Below are 23,704 nucleotides of genomic sequence, written 5' to 3' on the forward strand. Positions count from 1 at the left end.
GCACTGACACATTGTATACTTTATTTGTAGATTTCTAATTCCAAATATTACTAAGTAAACAGGGCCTCAAACAGAGACTGTATTTAAAAAACAAAAAGTCTGGACAGTTTTCCAGTCTACCAAGTGCTTTAACAAGTTCCTCGGAATAAAGCCACCATCTGTCTTCTATTCATTTTGTCTTCTCATCTGTGTTATACATGTATTTATATGTATGTATGTATATATACACACAAATGTATAAATAAAACATCCAACCATTTGGAAAACTATATTGTTTAAATATAAGCTGTATGTTGTACAATCGAGTTCACAAAGCTTCCATTTTTTTTCCAACTAAAGAGAGAATATTTTTTCTTTCATCTTGTGTCACAACTTTACTGCACTTGGAAGAGCTACCCAGAGGTGAGTCCATATCCTTGAACACTTAAGCTATGCCACTTGTTTCCCCCTGCCTTGCCAGCTGTGGCATGGGTCATAGATTAAGAGACAGTTTGTTCCCTTTACAAGAACCGAGTTCTGTAATGCTGTGATAAGACCAGGACCAAGAGTGGGTCGCCCTCACGTCCCCAGTTTCAGTAGTAGCTTAAACCTTGCCCATCCAGAAGTACCACTCCAGGGCTCCAGCTGCGCGTCAGCTGACGCTGGGCAGACTTAAAACTTCCAGAACACTTCTGTCCATGGAAAGCATTCTCGGTCCAGCCATTCCTTGTGACACAAAAAGGGAAAAGTCTAGAACACTTCAGTTAACAGTAATATGTAGCGTAAGTGGCACCAACAAATCTTACAATGAAATCGTTAGATGAAGTAAAGCACAAGTTTCTCGAAGCTTTCCATTTTCTATAGATCTATAAAAGTTAATTTATTCTTTTACTCCTTGTGGGTATTAATGCTACTTTATCCAATGATCAAAGAGATTATGGATGTTTTAGGCATTTACATCAGACGATGCTAAAGAAGGAAAAGCAGTGATCACAGCAGTAAGTAACGTGCTAGCTAATGAAAATCTGTTCCACAAAAAAGCAATGCAGCCACCGAGTCCTTGCCTACAGAATCAACCCCAATGCCAACACAAGAAGAGCTATTTACCGAGGATGATTTTGGTTTATCTTCATGCATTAAAATAGAATGATAATTTGAAGGCAAACCTCACGGCAACTTAGAAGTTAATTTGGGTGTTCTGAATACTTGAAAGAACTGTCCTGCTCCGCGAGCGCTCCTGACGTGCATACGCTGACCTGACGTGCCCAGGACGCCGACACCCTGCGGCTCCGCAACACCTAAGTCACTCGCCTGTTTCAACGCAGTATCGTTGCCCACAGCGACATCCACTTACCGAAGCAGCTTTACGTACTTCTGCGGGCAGGCTCTGCCCTCCGCACCGCAGCCACGGATCACGCCCTCTGACGAGCAGTTACCTGCGGGGGCCGCCGAGCTGACGAGCGGCCCCCGGCTCTCCTCACACTAACGCCTGCAGGCGGCAAGGTGAACCCCGGTCGCTTCCCACCGCTCCCAGCTGCGCTCCAGCCCCGCAGCCCGGCCGCGGGAGGCCTCGGGGCGGCCCCCGGGGCGCCCTGCGCTGGTAAGGGGATGAGGGCCGAGGGAGGGTCCCGCCTTCCTCCCCCGCCGCGGCTGCCATGGAGAGCGGCCGGCGACCGGAACGTGTGTGGCTGCCCACAGTAAAGATGGCGGCGGCGGGACGCTGCCCGCGGCCGCCCGCTTCCCGCCGGGGGGGGGGGGAGGAAGGGAGGCGCCGCCCGCCCGCCGCCAGCCCTTAGCAAAGATGGTGGCGAGAGGCGTTCGCGTGTCCCTGGCAAGGGTCAACACCGTGACGCGTTTTACTTCCGGGTGAGCGCCAGTAGGCGCCATATTGTCTTGTTCGTGAAGACGAGGAGCGAAAGAGGGGAGAAAGCGGCGGCGGAGCGGTAGCAGCGGCAACGCCTGCGGCGGGAGGCGGGGGAGAGCGTAAGTAGCGGGGCAGGCTGCGCTCGCCAGCGCTCCCGGGGGCCGGCGGGTGTCGAGCTGACCCGATCTTCCCCTTCGCTCCTCCTCCTCCTCCCCCAGCCGAGCCGAGCCGGGAGGCGTTGGAGGGCGCCCCGCGCCGTGGCGGCAGCTCCTCGCCGGGCGTGAGGAGCCGGCGGCGCCGCGCCGCCCCGAGCGGACACCGTCGGCCTAGACGAGAAGGGAAGAGTCGATCTCCTGGGCCTGCCCCGCCGGCCGGCCGGGCGGGCGGCCCGCTGCGCATGCGCGGCGGGGGGACGAGGGGCGGCCGGCGCCGGGGATCCCTCGGGGCCCCGTCCCGCCCGGCGCGCATGCGCCGCCGCCCCGCCGGGGGTCCCCGGTGGCCGCCGGGGCCGGGCCCCGTTCCCCGCCGGTGCGCCTGCCCCGGGGCCGGGCGGGGGGCCCGGCCCCGCCCCTGCCGGGGGTGAAGCCGCCGTGGGTGCCGTCGGCCCTGCGGGGTGAGCGGGAGAGGCCGGCGGGGGCAGCGCGGCGCTGGCCCGGGACCTGCCGAAGGAGCGCTGCCGTTGCTGGTGCAGCAACGCCCGCCGGGCCGCAGGGGAGAGCGTCCGCTTGTTTAGCCGGTACCCTCGTTAGGCAGCAACACGTGCACGGGGATTTGGTAGCTGACGGTGTCAACAGCCTGGCTCCTGCAGAGAAAGCGTCTCTGTGGGATATTCGTGCTGTTTCATGGGTTTCGTGGCTATTCTCGTGAGGTCGTTCCACTGGAGGGCTCCAGAGAACTAAAATTAACAACATCATCACACGCAGCAGCGTTTGTAAGATACCTGAACCTGGTTCAGTAGCTCAGCTAATGCCAGATGTTTCTAAATCGATCCTTAAACAGACCACAGGTTTGCAAGCCTTTTTGCATCAAGCACTTATCCACATAGATTCTCAGTACTTTTTTAGACGATCCCACAAAGTTCAGTGTTGAACTAAACTTGGATGAGATGTGCTGGGCTTTGGATGGGGCCACAAAAATGGCCAGAGGGCTGGAACACCTCTCCTCTGAAGAAAGGCTGAGAAAGTTGGGGTTGTTCAGTCTGGAGAAGAGAAGGTTCCAGGGAGACCTGATTGTGGCCTTTCAATATGTAAAGGGGGCTTATAAGAAAGATGGAGGAAGACTTGTTACCAGGGCCTGTAGTAACAGGACAAGGGGCGATGGTTTTAAACTGAAAGAGGGTAGCTTTAGACTGGACATAAGGAAGAAATTTTTTACAATGAGGGTGGTGAGACACTGGGACAGGTTGCCTAGGGAAGTTGTGAATGCCCCATCACTGGAAGTGTTCAAGGTCAGGTTGGACAGGGCTCTGAGCAACCTCGTCTAGTGAAAGATGCCCCTGCCCAGGGCAGGAGGGTTGGGCTGGATGGTCTTTGAAGGTCCCTTCCAGCCCAAACCATTGGATGATTCTGTGGTGTGCTACCCCAGCTGAAATATACCAAGCTTCTGAAACAAATTACTCTACAGAGTATTCAGCCACCTTGGTTGTTCATTTCTTGTCATACCTGTAAATGTTTGTATGCAAACAGTCTTTATTGAAAGGTGTGGGATACAGGGAGCAAGGGATGCTCTAAATAATTTAAGGCAAAGGGTCAGCCACCTTTTAAAGATGAGGAAGAGTAGTCTTCAAAGCATAAGGCATGTCTACCAGCAGACAGCATTCAAACGTCATTTTACAAAGACAAAGTTACAAATAACAGTCAAGTCCAGCTGAATAGCTGTATCATGTGTAGGAGTAAGAAACCCCTTTTGAGTTCTAGTCAGGCTGGGCTGAGAGATGGTGCCTCTCGCAGAGGTGACAGATGCTGCGGCAACCCCTGACTGCACAGGAGGAACTGGGAGCCTCGCCCTTGTCGAGGGATAGGTTGCTGACAATTCAGTGGCAAATCAGAAGACAAACTACTGATTTTTAATTTGTCTGGGGCAGCAGCAAACCTTGTGTCATCTCTGCTATTATGCCATTACGAGGCTTCCTGTATCGTCTTTTGTCACATGTGACATGCAAACTCCTGCTCTGAAAGAGTGGTTTCTCCACCTTTGGGCTCCAAAGTATTGCAGGGCTTAAGAGACTACAAATTTAGCATAGTTCCACAAATTTTTAGTGGGCAACTGGCCATATAACCTGTAGTGGTAGAGAGGAGTCTTAACCATGTTTGATTTTCAGTTAGGTGCAGGATTATGCAAAGATATTATGCAGACAAGAGTGTCCAGTCTCCCTTCTTTTCATGACTGAGGTACGTGATAATCATAAGTTTGCATTTGGCAACAAATAATTCTGTGGGTAGGTTTTATTAAACGTTCTTACTTTGATCACTAGCTGATCTCTCTTCCTTAAGTGATAACCGTATTTATCATTGAGGGTAATATTGGCTCATGAGCAGCGAGGAATAGTTGTTTGTTTATTTAGCTATTGGTACTATTCATTTTTTGTACAGAGCATGTTCATCAAGGAGGAAGTTGCAGATGGACAGTTCAGAAAAAAACATAATGCTGTGTTATATAGCTAATTAAAAACCTAGGATCAGGTCTTCTAGTGGAATGATAAGTGCAAAAAATAATCAGATCAGACTTCCCCCCCCCAACCCAAAAGAGTTCTGACTCAAACTACTTAAATTCCTATGATGTTTCTGTGATAGTGAATGTTTTAACAGTGGTTTTGGTGCTTTACGATAATCAAAGCATGTTTTTGTCCTTATGTCTTCAAAATACAAAAAATAAGTAAATGATACCCGAGTTGCCAATATCTGGTTCTTTTGGCCTTTTAAAAGGGTTGGCTTCAGCTCAGTGGATATGTGGATTTAAGTTTAAAATAACAGACCTTGGAAGCTACACTCCTTGAATGACTCACTGAAGAAGTTTTCATAGTACTTTCTTTTTTTTTTTTTAATTTGGCCTTTGTTCAGCCTGCTTCATCTTGGTAGCACTGTAAATATTAGTCAGACATGCTGACGTGTGAACCAGGTTCTGGAAGACTTTGTAGATACCGAACAAGCTGTTTTCTTCAGTTCTTTTTCTGGTTCTGTATTTTGGGTCTTGGTCACGCATTTGGAAAGCCTCTGTTCTTCAATCTGAGAAAGAGTAGTTCTGATGTTAAAAAATACAGTGGAGTACCTAAAGTTGACTGCCAGCATTCTAGTGATACACAACTGTAAATGGGCTGGAAGAATTTTACACATTTTTTGACGGGGCGTCTTGCTAACAGATCTCAGCAGGCACGTTGGTGTAGCTTCTGGTTCTCAGGGAGAGAAAAGATGCACAGTATCTCGGCATTAAATACCTGCAACAACTTAGGGTGATGTAGAGAAGTCTTTGGCCAACTAAAGGTGGGACGGGTGAAACAGAGTAGTTAGCGGTCAAGATAGTTATTTTAACTTTTTTTTCTGATTTATTGCAAACTTAACTCACCCCATAAATGTTTAATTTTCTAATCAGCAGCTGAGTATAATATAGTGGTAAATATTCACTTCCCTAATTAAAATGGAAGCTGGTATGTTTTTGTTTGAGTGATGGTATGCGTTTATTCTGACTCTGAGTGAATGCGTGTCTGCAGCCCTTCTGTAGTAACTCCTGGAGTTCATTCCTACACGGGTCCATAGGGTGCAGTGGTTTTCCATACTCCCAGATCTTTTCAGCTGCAGAGGTATTCTGACTTACCTGGGTCTCCCACATTAAGACCACCAGCTGATGATTCTCGTGGCACACTTTCTGCATTAAATTTTTCTTCTTGGTAGAGGGGCTCCTCCAGGTGTGCAAAGCCATTTTTCCTTTGCATCTCTCTTTTCAGTCACACCTGTTGTGTACAGATTCTTACAGTAAAGTATTCTTTATTCCAGTGACACGGTCGTGGAAGAAGTGCCCAGTTTCTGTTTCCTTCCAGTTTGGAGCATGTTGAGATAGATATTCTTGGAGTTTGTACAGTCTGTGCCCTTTATTGACTTTGGATTCCAGCTTGGTTGGATGTCAGTAATACCATGGATGAGCTGCTCTATGTAATTCCTTGGGAGAAACATGTGAACTGTTGGGGTTGTATCCCTAGAGTATTTACCCACTAGTCCTTCCAGCCTCATCAGCGATGTCTATGCTATCATGACCTTGATGAAGCAATAGCGTAGTGGGAGGAAGGGGGGGGAAAAAAACAGCTCTGAAGCAACACTGTTCAGCTTAAACTCTTGGTGGCATTGGTCTGATTCCTGTCTTTCTACTATCTGCTTTGCTGCAGGTGTTGTGAATGTATGCTTAGATTTATCCTGTTTGCAACTGAATGGTTCCACAAAACTTATCATGGAAATTCACCATAAACCTTCAGTCACTGTGCTGAAACTTCATGGAGTCAATATCAACTACCTTGAATGAAAAGACCTTATATTAGAAAAAGGCGCTCACACAAAAGATCAAGAGATCAGGCTGTTGATTTCAAGGACCTCTGCTTCTGAGACCTCTCGATTTTCCTTTAGGTCCATCTCCAGAGCCTTAAGCCTGTATGGGACAGAGAAGCTCTGCCCACAGAGTGTGTGGTGCTTTTGAGATCCTTCTCAAGGTGTGACACAGATGACTCCCTGCAGCCCAGGAATTCCACAGAGACATCAAACAGAGACTGATATACCTTTGCTGCTTGTGTTGTCTTGAGCTCATGCCAAAAGATTACCTAGCTAATGACACTGTTTATTTAATATTAATTTGTTTCAAAAACAATACTTGCAGTTTATTACAAACCAGGACTCCTACCTCTTGAGGTCCTTCCCATCAGCTACTCTGTAGACCTAAAGATAGTCAAAAAGTCATGGCTGCAGTGGCAGGTTATCTTAGAGGAGATGGAACATCTGTTTTTTTACCTAGATATCTGACCTATGAATGGAATATCAAAAAGAGTGTGTTGTCTTTAAACCCTGGGGTCCAAAGACTAGCTGTGTAGGCGTTCTCAAAGTATGCATGACGGCCTGTGGTTTCAGCTTCTTTGTTTATTTAGGTAATGGATACTTCTTTGCTGAAATGCAGTGGCTGTTTGGAAGGCCTGCAAGACAAGATCTTTAGTCACCAGAAGAACTTCTGCAGCTATGTATTAGAGCTCAGATTGCAAGTAAAACTTGTCAGGCCATCTCACGTCACATATGGACCTGCCGTTCAGGGATGATGAGTAACGTTATCAGAAAGGTGATGCAACAGCCTCTCTTCTGCATCAGAAAGCGCTTGATTATTGGTTCTGGTTCTGTAGGCTCCAGAATCATCTGTCATTAGTCTACCTGTCTACAAGGCTGAATAAACAAGACTGCCAGGTTGTGTCCTGGATATCCGGTCAAATGATGTTGATGTCTGATGTAGGAGTTCCTAACCTTGATCTCTTCAGCTCATGATACAGCAGAAGGTGCCTGCTACTTTCCTCCTAGGGACGGCCTGAGTCCTGGCCTGTCTCCTGATTTCTTGGAGTTGAGGTAATCTTGCTTCTAACAAATATCCTATTTAATTTCATCTTCCAAAGAATACTTGTTTTTCATTGCCAAGATATTTCACTTCCATGAATTTCCTGGGAACGGAAATTCTGAACGGCTTGTTCAGAATCTCCAGACCTCCTCTTCTGCAGAAGCTGTTGATGTGTAAGGTGTTCTGTGTAGTTCTGTTGCTGCGTAACATTCATACTGGGGCGAAGCACATTGTCACAATGACAGGAGGTTCTTAGAAGAAGCAAGAGAGAATCTGCTAGATGTACTCATCTGGCCAACTAGGTATGGTTAGTTATCTTCCTGATGCTTTTCTGGAGCTGAGCTAACTTTGTAAGTCTCTGTGCTTCTTGTCTTGGACTGTCTGCATGAATTGGAACAATTCAGATTATCCATTAGCTCTATTAAATTATATTTTGGGGCAGGTCTTGCCTATCTTTCCAGGGGAAATCTCTTGATATTTTTCAGTTCTGCTGCAGCGGATGGCGTAAGGCATGGCAGGAAAATAGCATCTCCAGGATGACAAGTGGGCTTTGTCTTTTGACATTCACAGGACTGAGCCTCACTCCTCTAAGGTTGCTCCTCTCCCTTGTTGAGAGGTCTGAGCGTAGTTACCTCTGCACAAGTGCTGTTGAACTGGATAACAGATTTTCTGAGCTTACACTGTGAAACTGCTGAGGTAGAGTTGTCCGAGGAATCTGAGTGAGTCTGTTAGAGCTTCTGTTGGTGGCCTTGTCTGAAAAACGGGCCCATCTTTGACATCAGTGGGCAACTAACTATGGGGGCCTTCACCAAGCGCTGTGCCACTGGGAAGTTGTCATGAAACCATGCTCTACTTGATGGGGTGGCATTCCCATCAGTGTGAAAGTCTGTAATTTGCTGCAAGGTAACTGTGTTTTGTGGGGAGTGCTGGGGAGAGTCTGCCAGAGTTAAAGGTGAGCATATGAATTATCACTCAAAACTTTACTGGTAAGTAGCATCTAATTGTGTACTTTTCAGTGTGTGTGGTGCGTTTGAACACATCATACAACCATATCAGAAAATACCTTATTGTGCAGACAAATAGGCAGGTTGAAGAAGTTGCCTTTTTTCCTAAAAGAACAGGTTAACACTGAAGTGTAATCCATAGCTGAGATGCACATCACAATTAAGGAGAATGGAAAGGTACTTTTAAAAATATGTCTTCTTTCTCTGTCTTAACCCAGCTTTTTGTTGGGTAAAATACTGAAGTACAGTAGAGAGTTTGACACCAACTTTACATTTTTCTGGGTGCTGTTGGCTCTCAGAGGTTGCCATTTGCTGGAGATCAAGGTAAGTCCTATCTATGCCACTATGTCAGCGTTTATCACCAGCAGGGGAGCTTTCACCAGCAATCCTCTCAAAGGTGGCACGTTTTAGTACCAGTAATTTGCTATAATAAAACTTCAACAGATCCTGCCTTTGAATAAAGTTCCAGTACATCCAACCTTTGAATAGGATTTTTTTTTAAAACATAAACAGAACATATCTGCTCTTAAAAACTCTAGCAAAATTTTGAGATATCACATTAACTTTTCATAAAATGTTAAGTACATGCAACAGAAATTAAATGTGAATTGACTGGATGTTTTTCCCATGTGATTGTGTTCCTGTATAAAACAAAATGAATCCTGAATTGGCTTCTATTTCTTCATTGGTAAACAGATTTTTAATAGATTCAGGTTCCTGTTTGTGAGCTGACATTAGGGAATGGCTCTTGAAGCACCAATAAATGTTCTTTTGTTTATTCGTGTTTGCTAGAGAGAGAAAGCAGAAAGCCTATATCCAATTGAATTGAAGGGTAGAAGAGCTAAGTAAAAGAACCTTAACCCATCATCATAAGGGAGGGTAGTATCTGCATTTTCCTTTGCAAGTAGATACCTGTAAACTGGATCCATTCTTTGAACATGTTTTCTTTTCAAAACCTGTTGTATACACTGGTGACATCAGAACCAGAGTGTCCTAATGACTTCTCAGTTGATGTACCCCTCTGTTAGTAAGTAAGTGTCTTGCTAATGTTTGAATTTAGTAGATTTTAGCCAGTATTCACACCCCCCCCCCCCTTCAGTGGAAGGTGCAATTTGGATGCTCTGCTGGGTATTTGGTCTTGTGTCACTAGTGGGAAGTAGGCTTAGAGCTGTCCATTGTGTTAGGTGAAGCCTCTTTCTTCCAGGTGATGCTGATTTGGGAACTTTGTAAGAAATTAAAACTATAATTTGTGTGGCAGCATCCTAAGTTAGTTTTGGCAATGCAGATTTTAATTGGGTGGGAGAGGACTTTGATTCTCCATTATTACTACTTGATGTCTCAGGAAAATAATGTTTGCTTCTTGTCACATACATTAGTACAAGAGGTACAAAGGCTTGAAAGCTGTTTCAAGCCTTTAAGTTACTGATTCGGTGGGGGAGAGGCATTGTTTGTTGGTTTTGGGTGTGTTATTTTTTTCCCCTTCAGTAGTGGCGTTGAATCCCTTGCAGTAAATGTAAAATTACTGAGAACAGGTTACATTTTCTTCACTGTGTTTTGTAAGTTCTTTTCGAAGTTGTTTGTGCCCTTTCCAGTTTATGGCACTGAGGTTCAAGAGTGTTATTTTGGCAACTCTCACATCTGGTTTGTTCGTTATGGTAAGACTTGCCCCTGTCTGTTTTTATTTTTGACACCTTTAAAATAGCATCACTAGCAAAGGAAAATGTCAGTGATGTCTGATGGGACAATATTGAGTTCTTATGCTCTTTTCAGTAAAGTTTTACAAACAGTATACAAAGTTACATTACTTTTTTACATAAAAAAGAGTAACATCAAATAGCCTACATGTGTGTAATTTAATAGATGTGTGTATATAAGACTTATTTAGCTACCTTTTAGAATATGATAACTTAAAACGAAGAGCTAAAGCCAGTTTGTTTGCCTCTGAAACTTAAAAGCAGATGAAACCATTAAACACGGCAGTGCTTAGCAAAACAACTTGTGAAGACAATAAGCCACCTTTAAATGCTTGTAGCCTCCCTGTAGTAAGTGCTAAGACTTTTCATCAAGTACCTTTTTCATGTTTACCATATACTGGTTAGTGAAAACTTGGAAAAAGTGCAGGAAACCAAGCAGGGAGCAAAAAAGCAGGGAAATCTGTTTCTCAGAAAGTGATGGTGTCCTGCTGTTTCAGGTCACCGTATAGAAGGAGGCCTTAGAACAAACCTCTTCTGTTCACTACCTTTGAATAGTGCATATTACAATACGTCATTTGGTTTTCAGTACTAAAAGAATTTGAATATGTACTCTTTTAGCCAGTATATCTTAAGGTTAGTTTTATAAACATGTTAAGATGCTAATTTTGTTCCTTCCATATCCAGTTCCTGTTTCTGTCCAAAAAATAGCACAACAATGAAGATGAGTTGAAATAAATAGAAAATCTGAAATAGTTTTGGCCAGTTTTCACATGATATTTGAAAAAGGGCTTTTGTGTGTACATATACAGATGCATGAAGAAAGTGATGTAATTGCATAAGTATTTGTGTAGTACATATTTCTGATTAGTAAAGAAAGTTTTTGCACTAAATTTGGTAATAAATCTGTGTACTTGAAAGCCAGCATGTTTTATAGTTGCCAATGAAAATCAACGTTTCTTCAGGATAACAGTGAAAGTACAAATGCAATACAGAATTAAAAGCTTTCAAATACAGTTCACAAACTAAAATTAGCAATTTCAAATGGCAGTGATTTTAAATCACTCTGCTCTGGATGACATAAATTGAATTAACCAAATGTTGAAGTTCTTCAAGGTTTTACACAGTTGTTGCTGTCTTGTCATACTGTTGTGCATCAAAATAGAAATCAGCTCCGTGCCTTGACCTCTTACTTCGCACTTCCCCACCTGATTTCTCTTCCCAAAATAGCAATAATAAGGTGAAATAATCTCTCTGGGGAAAGCTGAGGACTCTAGGCCATATTATATTGCAGAGTGATGGAGAAGCAGCTATGTTTGCTAACAACTAAAACCCGACTGTTTTTTTTTTTCTCTGGCCGTGAAGCCAGCTGGCACTGAGTGGAAGTCTCTGACCTTCCAAACCAGAACGGACACGTCCCAACTGCCTGCTGGGTCCCAGGTCCATGCTGACACCTGAAACGTGCTGGGGAGCAGCCCGGAGGAGTGCGAGGTGGCCCGGGTCAGTGCTGCTCTCTCAGGGGGAGATGGTGAAGTCCTTAAGCACCGCTTCCCTTGGGAGCGCGGACTTGGCCTCGGTGGCCTAGGAGGGAAGCCAGGAGGGGAACAAATGCTGCCGCTGCCTTAAGTCAGTGTCTGTCTTCTCTGTCTCTTGGTCACCTTTGCAGATGCCAATTGATAATAGATGCGGAATAATTTATCTCCCCCACAAAAAAAGTTGAATTCATTTCTTTGAGCGCCTTGTAAAATAGTAATATAGTTGCTATCTTGGAGACAGGTTATATAGAGGAGATTTGAGGAATTTGTTACCTTAGACCTTCTTACGCTCCAGACTAGTGCTTCAGTTTGTCCATAGTGAGAGAATAAAGAAAAAAAGGCTAGAATACTAAACATCCTTTCCAGTGCAGAATCCATGAGAAACAGATAACTGGTGTTTTAACAGGTACAAAAGTTTATTACAAGCTAATTCTGTTAGCTGGATCATGTAAAAAAAAAAAAATCCTGAATGTCCAGGATTTTAGGACAGAGATAGAGCCATTCCAATAAAAATAAATCTCATTGATCCAATCAAGTAAAAACTGTGTGTAGGAGGTTCCAATTCGGGTGAATTTGTAGAGGTGCTCTTAATATTGCTACACTTCCATAAGAGAAGTTGACAATCTCTTTAACTGTTTGAAAAATTGATTTTTTTTTGCATTCAGTTATATGCAAACCTGCCTCTTTTATTATTGGTGGAACAATTTAATCTTCTAAATCTTTTGCTGAGTTTATTTTAGTGAAATTTCACAAACTTTTTCCAAGGTATTATGTATTCAGGTAAAAAAGTGATACCAGAATTCATGAAATTATTATCGTTAGTGTGGTTTAACAGCTGGAAACAAAGAGAGCAGCACCGGGAGGCTGTGCAGTGCTTTCAAGGCTAGTGGTTATCTTGAACCACAATTGTTAAAACTTTGTTTTAAGATGTAAACAAGTTTATTTTGACAATTGAAAGAATTTGGATTCTGGATGGCAAGATGAATTGAGGCGAGGAAGAAACAGTTACTTACTTTTTTCTTACTTTAGGGTGAAAATAGTATGAGAAATTACCTTTTAATACTTTGTGTGTGAAATGTATATCTGAGTACTCGGAGAGCTAGGAGTGGCAGGGCCAGCTTAAATGTCGGATTAAGTGTGCATTAGCTGCCACTTTACTCTCAACTGGTGAAAGAAAGTTGGCTTCCTAGGTACAGATCAAAATGTTTAAGAAAAACAAAAAACAAATAACAAATAACCCAAAAAAACCCAAAAGGACGATACTGTCTTCACCTACTAAAAGTTTGAATATCATAAAGATAGCATGGAAAAGGAAAAAAACCCAAATACTTAATTTGGCAAGAAAAGATTGCAAAAGTAGAAAAGTAGGTTTTGCCCAATACTCCCCCCCGTTCCCAAAGTTGATCTGGTCTTGTTTAAAGCCCCCAAAATGGATTTGCAGCTGAATTTTTCTGAGCCATACGTGTGTAGTTTTTGTACTGGATTGAATGTAAGCAGTCTCAAAACAGGTGATCCACAGTTCTTCAGATTAAAAATAAAATTTGACAGAAGTATGTAAAATATGAGCTTGCATTCATTCTGCATGACCCAACACCCCACAGTGTTATGTACAGCTTTTTTTGTTGTGCATTTTTGTAGTGTGATGCTCTCTTCCTTGCAGTCATGCAGTTATTTATATGAACGTGTAAGCGCTAAGCACGAGATCCCTTTGCAAGCAGGATCCACTCTAATTGCTCTTCTTGTGTCTGCCGAAAGCTGGCTCTGCCGGCGGGGCTGCGTGCGTCCTGCTCAGTAAGAAGGGCTGGGGTTATGTTCCTGGCCGGCCACCCGGGCGGCACCGGCTGCTTTGAGCTAGCTTCCTCTGAAGCGGACAGGCTGTATTCATCTATTCTGTATTGCACCTGGCTGTGAGCGTCGACTAGGTCTTGTGTGCTGCTCCTGTGACCTCAGGGAACAAATTTTTCCTCTGTTTCTTTTAACTTTGGAGTGTTTGAAACAGCCTACATGGGTGATGCTTTTATAGCATGATATCAAGGATTGTGTGTTGAATGGCGTGAGGATATATTCATTGAGAGTGGAAAGCCTCTTGAGAAGTTGTTAACAGACTGGAAAGGGCAGAGGGAGTCGCGCATGGTGCAGTCTTACCCCTGCTGGCACTGGGAGCAGTTCCTGGAGTGAAGTGTTCTCAAAACTGTGCCCAGGCTTTGTCTTCAGAAAAGGTGTTTGGAGCAGTGTAGGTGGCTGCTCCCCGATCCTCCGTGTGTAGCAGGGTAGGTGTGCACAGGAAGCACAAATGGCCAGAAGGAACTGGTATGCCATTATAGACGTACCTATCTGGTAGACTGCTGTGCCTCATCGAATTCCGGCAAAGCTGGTCCTAGAGCTTCACTTCAAGCAGGTTGTGGAGCTCCCATGCTGTCAGGTCCTAGGACTGCTGCTGCCTGCTCAGTAAGGATATACACAGCACCAAAAACCATTTCTCCTGATGTTAAGGGACCATGTGGTAAATGTGCAGTTATGCAGTGATTTTTTTTTTTTTTTTTTTCTTTCTCAGATTTGAAGGCATATATTATTTAGAGATTATAATGAGCCTGTACAATGCATAAAATGCAAGTGGACACCGTCTTGTACCTGTGAGGTTCTCCAGTGCAATCGTTAATGATGTGTTTTACCATTCGGTTACTTTCCTTTGTCTTGCTTAACAGCCTTGCATGACACTTGTATAGAAAAATACACATCTTTTCCCTAAGAAACAGGCAAAGATATCATTTAAGTAATGTCTTTTATATTTTGACTTACTGTAAATTGCATTTATTGTCAGATGAGTTCTTGTCTTACAAACTTGTCATATCCCTCCTTGAACGTCATTTTCTAGTTAATTTCTTTGCGAAAATACAGAGAAAGCATACTAGGCTTCTGAAGTCTTACAGTAATATTTTCAGATATTACTCTAAAGGATGAACCATTTCCTCCAGCTTAAAATATTAAGCCAGCATTGCTTCAGCTTGCTTTGCAAGGCTTAACTATATCTGCAGTTATGTAAGTTTCAGTTATGTGATATTTCATGGGCATCTATTTAAACATACAACTATTATTTTTAGTTGAAATATAGACTATATAAAGACTTAAAAGATGTGGGATCAAGGTGGACAACCTTGGCAGCAATGGCCTTTGAACCAACAGCAGTGGATGCAGTCATTTCAGCACCAGCAAGATCCAAGTAAGTATATAGAAAGCTTTGTGGATTAATTTATTTTTAATCTGTTGTCATTTGAATTTTTTAATCTTTGTTACAGAGCATGGCTAATAGTTGCTTTTTTGTAGCTGCTCTCAAGATAATACATTTATGATGCTTTTCTGAACTAGAAAAAATAGAAAACATAGATCGATTCCAAATGTTTTGACGTAGTTAATATTTAATATGCAAAATACAGGCAAGAAACCTGAGTTATCCTGGACACATTATCAACATTTTACCGGCCATACAGATCAACATTTAGACCACATGTACTTTTACAGAATCTGTATCCCTGTCAGTTCTTTAGCCAAGCTGAATCATTCATTTGAGAAAATCTGCTTTTTATTCAGTGCCTGTGTGGCAGAAGTGCTAATACAGATGTATACACAGAAAAACTCTCACCGAAAGATTAGTGTGATACTTGCTTTAGGTTACAACAGTGATGATCATGATCTCTTGTCTGGATTTTTTCCCCCACCAAAAAAAACCCAACCCATTTTAAAGAATAGAATATGATATATCTTAAATTGAGAGCGAGGTGACAACAATTCAAAGTATCAAGAGAAATACAGAAATGGGTAAAGAGAGTGGAGGTGTGTGTTTAATACTTGGGCAGAGTGATCAGGCACACTGGTTTTACGTTGCTTTCCATCGCTTCAATTTCTGTAACTTCAGTAGAGAGATTTCCTGACTTGATAACAAGCAGAAGACACACTAGCGTCCCCATCTGAGAGTGCAATTTATTTACTTAGTAATAGTAATGGTAGTAAAGAAAAAAAGGGGGAGAGAACTCTTAACATAAAATAGCATTCCAGAAATCAGGGGCTCTACAAAGAGTACACATTGCAAAATGTAGTTTTCTAACTATGTATCTTTCTTACACTTAATCTTAATGAATTTAGAATTTAAGGCTATATGTATTTCTTTCTCATATCAAACTTAGTTCACTTACGAAAAAAGTGTATTACTACCACCCATTCAGTGCTAATGTGAACCTAAAATAATCTGCCTTATGGCATTTTGAACGTACGCAGAGAAACTGTACTTCAGCAAGTATGTACACTTTGACATTTGCCTTCAGTTTGGTTTACTGTACACTGTGAATAAGTTTTAATGGTGTTCATGGTACTTGCTGAGGGTAAACGTTGCCTGTTTCTCTTGGGCAATGAGACATGTAATTGAGAAACAGTGTTAAGCTTCAGGTGTGAATACTAACCTTTTAAATTTCCTCTGTTTATTTTAGGCCAGATTGACTGGGCTGCATTAGCTCAAGCATGGATTGCTCAGCGAGAAGCCTCAGGGCAACAGAGTGTAGTGGAACAACAAGGAATGATGCCAAATGGACAGGATATTTCAGGAATAGAGTCTGGTCCAAACAACCATAATAATTTTCAGGGGGACCCCAACTTCAACAGAATGTGGCAGCCAGGTTTGTTTTCTGTCCCATTCATTCCTTTTTGTCATGTAATGAAATTTTATTTTGTCAGACATTTTTTGGTGTGGATATGCCCTGTCCCTCAGGTTTCAAGATGCAAAACTACCAGTAGCATCAACTAATTAACTGAGTATCACAGCAGTATCACACAGTCAGGTGTTCCACAAGATGGGTAACAGTACAGACACAAAGGTCTGATAACACAACTCCGTAATCTATATAAAATAAATAAATTGGCTTTATAATATACATCTGCAGAAGATTTCTGCTGTCCCTGAATGTTGTAGCAAGATAAAGTGTGAATTGCAGTTATATATTATTTCCCTGGATCTCATTCTTACATCTTATGTGTTTTGTTGCTTATCCTGCTGCACTAGGAACAGCAGCACTGAAGGCAACAGGATGCCTCAGAATTAAAGAGCATCTGTTGCCCTCTCCTCTAGTGTGATACCTGCTTCTGGCATGATCTTGACATGTAGAATGAGTTCACGATATAACTGGCAGATGCTGGCTTTAGGTGTCTTAAAATCTTGAAAAAGGAGATGAGCAAAATTCTGTGTGTAAAATACGTTTTTATTACATGTCTCATATACTTAGTATTTGCCCTTTTTGACTTATGTGTCTGATTGTCATCTGCATAATTTTTCAGTTATTGTAAGTTAAAGTTGGTTGAACGCTTCTGTTAGTATTGATTATTTTCAGTTCTTTATAACTTCCTGAAAACTTCCGTTTTGGCCAAAAATTCATTTTCTTTTTAAAACTTCATAAAATTAACACTGGCAATAAGCATGGGGTAGACATTGGGTATTTTCTGCTAAGACTTTTTCTGAAGTTGTTTTCTGAAACGTTTGTTACGCCACCACACCGTAATGCAATTCGAAACATGCGAGCAAGGTAGTTAGTAAGCCTGCGTGCGTGCCTTCTCTTGTGTTGGTGAAAACTGCACTTCGTGCTTGATTCTGGTAATGATTGAAAGAATAACACCTCCAATTTTCACTGCGACTATTCAAATTTGTTTAAGTGCAATGTTTAATAAAAGTAGGCTTAAAATGTCATTGGCAGTTCTTACATGTGCATAACAAAAGGGAGGGAGCCATCAGGTTTCACGTAAGTTTCACCTTCTTGCCCTGGGTATTGTAGCCACATGTAAAAATTTTAACATTACTATGTGGCAGTACATAGAGTGTATTCTAGCTGTATTTCTGTATAGTAAGTAGAGGTTTTCACAGAAATACTGTGTCATTATTGGACAACTTTGTTTTTCATATGATCCCGTGGTGGTGAGTTCTTCCTCCTGTGCTTTTTCCTCTGTGAGGTGAAAGAGAATAATACCTTAAGTGGTAGTTTTTGCAAATAGTCACAGAATGGTAAGAGTGAGGAAGACATTTCACTGATAGTTATAAATGTTTGGCACCCAAGCTCACCCAGAAAATGCAGAACAGGAAAACATCTTAGATCTAGGAGTGAGAATAACGTAACACCTTTTGTTCATGGGAAACAATGTACCAATGCGTTTTGTTATCATTGAGTATATTGTTCAAAGAATATGTTGTTTTCCCAGTTTTTTTGGACACTGATAAAGACCGTGCTGATGCAGATATGACCCAGCTTCCCTTAATTTCGGCAATACCATTCTTACTGTGTAGCAGTAGTCACAGCAGACAAACTAAATCGTAGCATGCATGGCTAGCCAAAGTTCTCTTCACGTACTTACTGTGTTTCTGCAAAGCTTCATCTTTCTCCATACCCTTCCAAATTTCTTTCAAAAGTCCTTCACGCATTACTAATAAAAAAGCAAAATGGCAATCTGAAAACCAACTGCGTAACTAGCAGACAATTAATTTTGAAGGGATTCATGTTCCACAAGTGAAAACAGCATCTGTTGTATGCGACTTGCAAGTTCTCAAGTCAGTTGACTTGAAGTAAACTGGGCGTTTAAATAGTGTCAAATGTTAACACGTACATTTATAAACAATAACTCTTGTAAGCTGTACTTAAAGGATTCTGTCCCTTAGAATACTTTAGGACTATTGACTCTGGAAAAAGGTTTGGTTAATCAGCTAAACATGACCTACCAGGATGACAGTGAGAGTGAAAGGAGTGATACAATCTTTGAACATACAAAAAAAGAACAACCAAGTAGAAAAACTATGTTAACCCTTTTTAGTTGCTACAGTAATGAATCCAGTTATGATGCAGATGGGAAGGACAGTAAAAATTAGAAAAATGGAAAGAATTCTTAAAGGACTGGATGGAAGGTAGGAGTTAACCTGAGAGGCAAGGTATTAATTCTGTTACTGGTGAAAGTTACAAGGTAGTTCTGTCACAGTCTATAAATATCTGTATAGTGGATATAATTTTTAGACTGATTTCCTAAGAAGACAAAGCTTCTGGCCACATAAGCTATTAATTCATTCCTTAAACCCTTTTCACTGTGTTAGCCAATTGTAGCTTATGTTTGAGGACTTAGGACTGTAGCTTATGCTGGGACCACTGCTAGATATTGGAGAATCCAGGGAATCATCTATTATCAAGACACAAGACTTTGGAAAGCAGGTTTCAGTGGTTCTGCTGCTCACAAAACCAGTTGCTTTCCATAATAGGTCTTTTAAGTCCATCATGCAAAGGAATAAAATAGCTCATTACTTTGGAAGTTGAAACAACATAGAAATAGAGAAGTAGGAGCAGGTCTTTAGCAGTTTACAAAATCCCTAAGTGTTATGGTGGACTCAATGTCACTGGAAATTTATAAAAACAAATTCACAACGTCTCTGTGTCCATTCAGTTCTCCCCCGCCGCCATGTTCAGCTACAGCTATTTGTATTTCCTTCATTTAGTTGATGAAATTATTGAGACAGTATAATACAGTCTGTAGATTGATGATTCTTCATAACTTTATCATCTGTGTTGCTTTGAAGAACCTTGTGATAAATACAAGAACATTGAGTGATTGGTGACTCGTATAAATGGTACTAACTTGGTATTGAATTGTATTCTAAATCCTAAACAGAATGGGGAATGCCTCACCAACCCCCTCACCCACCTCCAGATCAGCAGTGGATGGCTCCAACCCCAGGTCAAATGGAAATTGTTCCTCCATCGGAAGACAGCAACAGTCAGGACAGTGGGGAATTTGCTCCTGACAACAGGCATATATTTAACCAGAACAATCACAACTTTGGGGGACCTCCCGATAACTTTGCAATGGGGCCAGTGAACCAGTTTGACTATCAGGTGAAACATATTTGTTGCTTTAATATTGTAGACGCGCAGAGTCCCTTCCGTGGATGTGTTCCTCTAATATCATCTAGCGGCGACTTTCATTCTTCAGTTCTACAAACATCTACAGAATCTGTTATCTGCTAAGATGCATTTTTACCAAATACTTTACAGAAGAGACTTTAGAGTTTTCAGTTCTGTTGTGAGGCCAAAGAGGTTTTTTTCCTATACTAGTAATGAGAAATGGCTGTTGTCTGCGATATTAAAATGAATCACTGTGTTCCAGTATATAAATTAACATTATGTAGTTTTGTGTTTAAAAAAAAAAAAAATAGAAGAGGAGGAGAGAAAAAAAAAGGTTCAGAAATATATACTTAAATACACTAGATAATGTATCATAGGGAGCAGCCCTGTATTTGCAGGGAGATAGACTGGATGATCCATTGATCTTTTCCATATCTATCTACTGTGATTCTTTGAATAAACAATGATATTTCTAAAAAATCCACATCCAATTTTTTCTTCATTCTGGCATATAAGTTGCATAGCATAATAAATCTGTAGGTGGTTTTAGCACTAATAAATAGCAGGGGGCACTGCACAAATCTTTAAACACAAAGAAGTTTTGGGTCTTTCCCCTATTGTCAGTATTTTTCTTTCAAAACTCTTGATATAAATGACAAACTGTACCTGTTAAAACACCTACCTTCTTTTCATAAACAAACCCGAGGGAAGACGGGCAGAAATGTGTTTCTGTCTTCTGGCCTACTTTTCTCTATTATTAAATTCTCTTGTTCAGCAATATTGTTAGGAAGTGAACCAATATTTTCAAATACACTAGTTTATTTTAATTTCCTTTGTTTACTATTGTGGGACCAACTCCTAAAATTAATTTCTTGAAGTACTACAGAAGACTTGTTTTGCAGTGAAATACAGAGGGATGCTTGGCCTGAAATTGTAGTGGAAGAGTGCTTCTACCGCTAGTGACTTAAATAGATAGTCAATAGAAGATAATAAATAAATCTTTGATGCTATAGCTTTCTTCCTAAACACTCTCCTCTTAAATAGTTTCACTAGGCATTTCTGGGCAGCAAATATTAAAACAAAAAACACCTCATGTATGCCTCAAGACTTGTGACTTTTGGATTGTATACAGGTTGCTCAGAACCCAGGGTCTGTACTAAATGTGCATATTTATGCATTTAATATTTTAATCAGCCATACTAATAACATCCGTGAATGATTACTGGAAAGTGCACAGTGCAAAATTCTTTTGTAATAAAAGCTTGAACTTTTCATTTTTGTCCTCACGTTGTAGTTACAAGGAAAGACTGCTAACATAGCTATACTTTTAAACCTTAATTTTGTATACTCTTCATTTAACTGCATGCTGTCATGATAAGCTGGCAAGGAACTGCTGGAGATAGATGGTGATTATAGGGCTTAATGTTTAGCCCAATATGAAAGGAGATCGGTTGAAGCCCTTTCAGCTTCGTTAGTATCCCTGCTTAAATTTAAGTTTACTCATTAAATATTTAAGGAAAACTTGTTTCTTGGGGACCACAGAAAAAGAGATTGAGAGATCTCAGTAGCCTAGAAATCGTGGATTCCTACTTGCATGGATTTCTGTAGACCGACTTGCGCACATGCTGTGTTTAGTGTTACATGTGAAGAAAAATAAACTGCATTACTCTTTCAGCATGGGGCTGCTTTTGGTCCACCTCAAGGTGGATTTCATCCACCTTATTGGCAGCCAGGACCACCAGGGCCGCCAGGTCCACCAGCACCTCCTGCACCTCCTCAAAATCGAAGGGAAAGACCCTCATTCAGAGACAGACAGCGTTCACCTATCGCGATGCCTGTGAAGCAGGAGCCTCCACAGATTGGTACATGTTAACCACTCCTTAATGAAAAAAACATAAAAGCTGTGTTTTGAAAAGAATTGCAAAATTTGAAGACTTTTTTTTTTTTTTTAATAAAATAAAAAAGAAGGGAAAGAAAAAGCTATTGTAAATGTTTTTTTCCCCACAATCAGATTTGTGGCTTGTTTGGATTGGGGTGGAGGGTTTGCTTCTTTGTTCTTGGGTGTTTTTTTCTTTTTTGCGGGGAAGGTTTTTTCATCGTACAAAACTGTAAACCTTGCTTATGTAGATGCTGTGAAGCGTAGAACTCTGCCTGCCTGGATTCGTGAGGGCTTGGAAAAGATGGAACGAGAAAAACAGAAAAAATTGGAAAAAGAAAGGATGGAGCAGCAACGTTCACAGATGTCTAAAAAAGAAAAAAAGGAAAGCGAGGAGGCTGAAGAAGGGGATGGCCCACGGTTACCTCAGAAAAGTAAATTTGTAAGTAGAAGGGTTTGCTTTTTGATCAGGTTTGTATTTCCTGAAAGGTATCAACTTTTTGGTCTCTTCAAAAGAGAGACACTGTATTCCCGGTTATCTCTTTGTTTTTGTTGCTTAAAGTAAAGTTAAGCTGCTGCTTTGTTGATATTTACTTGGTGTTTTGTAGTTGTTAATGTCTGAGAGGTAAAAGTATATTATTTGATCTGTAGTAGCAAAGAAACAACATTGAAATTGGGCTTTTTTCTTTTCTGTATTTTGGGAACATATATGGTCTTTGAAGGTTTGAATTCTAAATCAGTAGCTGAACAAATTCAGATACCTGTATTTGCTAAACCGAGCCCATTTAGGAAAGCTTGTGTTGCCTTCACTTTAGCAGTTATCTCATTTGTTTGCAGTTCTGAGTACCTGTCTGGCAGTGAATTCACAACTACCTATTTACTTATCTCATGTGGGTAGACAGGTTTATTAGGAAGGGAGAAAAGAAATAGAATTTTATGGTAACTGTAATACAGATTTCAGTACAAAGTAAATCAAGTTGACTATCATAAATAGAAACTAATGAGATTCACATCTAAGTTTTCCCTGAAATGTATGATGCTGTTCTTGTAGGACAGTGATGAGGAAGATGAAGATGCTGAAAACACGGAAGCTGTAAGCGTTGGGAAAATCAGCAGGAGTCCATCCCCGGCTCCTCAAGAGGAGCAAAGTGAACCAGAAATGACAGAAGAAGAAAAGGAGTATCAAATGGTATTAATACTGTAGTTCTCACTAAGTATTTCTGTCTATTTGCTATGCCTGAAAAACATGAGCAATGTAAAGTGCTTTTCCTCTGCCTGATGCTGTCAATAGAGGCATAGTACGTATCATACGGTAAAGCAGGGTTATATTTGCGTGTCTCTTTATAATGCTTTCTCATATAGACGAGGATATAGGTTATATAACTCATATTTAGCGCAATAGTGAAAGAATGTAATGACTGGCCAGGTTGGATGGGGCCCTGAGCAACCTGGTCTAGTGGGTGGCGTCCCTGCCCATGGCAGGGGGTTGGAGTTAGGTGATCTTTAAGGTCCCTTCCAGCCTAAGGCATTCTATGACTGTAATCTTTAGATTGATTATTATTAATTCTATGGTTTGGCTTAACTTGTCAAATTCCTGAAAACTTTTAATGATTAAATGCACCCATATGAAATCTATGCTTCACCCTCAGTTCCTGTGAAAGGGATATTAAGAAATGTATTCTTGCAAGGAAGTGCTAGAAACCTAAGTCCTAGACCAGCAACAATTTCACTGTGTCTGCAGAAACTTCATACTTTGAAATCATAGTTGTATGTGAATTGTACAACTGAAACCTTGTTAGTGAAGGCCCTGGATTCTGAAAAGTTTGATGAATGTATTTTTGTAAAGCACATGGCCAGACTGAGCAGCTTGGAGAACTAGCTACCAACATTTCAATTTTTGTAATAAATATGTAATAATAAAATCCTATGTAAGTAACCTCTGATGATTTTTGCAGGATTGGGGTCAGTGAGGCAGCATACCAGACAGAATTGTGCTCTTTATTTTTTAAAAGAATAAATGGGATCAGTCTAAGTACATTTCTGATTTACATATTCATTTGTTGTATCATCTTTGACATTAGGAATCGGTCCCCTGGATAGTTGTGTGTAATACATGTGGATACAGTTCACAGTCAAAATACAAACTTCTGAAAGTTTTGAAATCAGGTCAAATTTAAACAATTTCAGACTTACATTTTTAAGTCATATCTGTTGAAAGAAATCATTAAATAACATGTGCAGGAGAGTACTTTCATATCCGTCAAA

At 41.2% G+C, this 23,704-nt stretch overlaps 1 protein-coding gene across 5 annotated transcripts in view; it reads left to right on the forward strand.

The window, feature by feature from the left end:
• Positions 1 to 1,869: 1,869 nt before the first annotated feature.
• PNISR (PNN interacting serine and arginine rich protein) overlaps positions 1,870 to 23,704 on the forward strand; it is a 30,313-nt gene continuing 8,478 nt past the window's right edge. For 3 of the 5 annotated variants that reach the window (XR_014227578.1, XM_082306007.1, XM_082306010.1), the window contains exons 1-7: positions 1,870 to 1,962; positions 14,749 to 14,867; positions 16,129 to 16,314; positions 19,331 to 19,554; positions 21,239 to 21,425; positions 21,691 to 21,881; positions 22,491 to 22,628. Coding sequence is in view for 4 of the 5 variants with exons in the window: in XM_082306007.1 (XP_082162133.1) it covers positions 14,780 to 14,867; positions 16,129 to 16,314; positions 19,331 to 19,554; positions 21,239 to 21,425; positions 21,691 to 21,881; positions 22,491 to 22,628 (1,014 nt within the window). In the remaining variant the exon portion in view is untranslated. Of the gene's footprint in view, positions 1,963 to 11,531; positions 11,613 to 11,659; positions 11,739 to 14,748; positions 14,868 to 16,128; positions 16,315 to 19,330; positions 19,555 to 21,238; positions 21,426 to 21,690; positions 21,882 to 22,490; positions 22,629 to 23,704 lie in introns of those variants that run through there. The other 2 variants (XM_082306008.1, XM_082306009.1) reach the window with 2 other exon arrangements.

Source organism: Platalea leucorodia, assembly GCF_965183815.1.
Source record: "Platalea leucorodia genome assembly, chromosome: 3".
NCBI lineage: Eukaryota > Metazoa > Chordata > Aves > Pelecaniformes > Threskiornithidae > Platalea > Platalea leucorodia.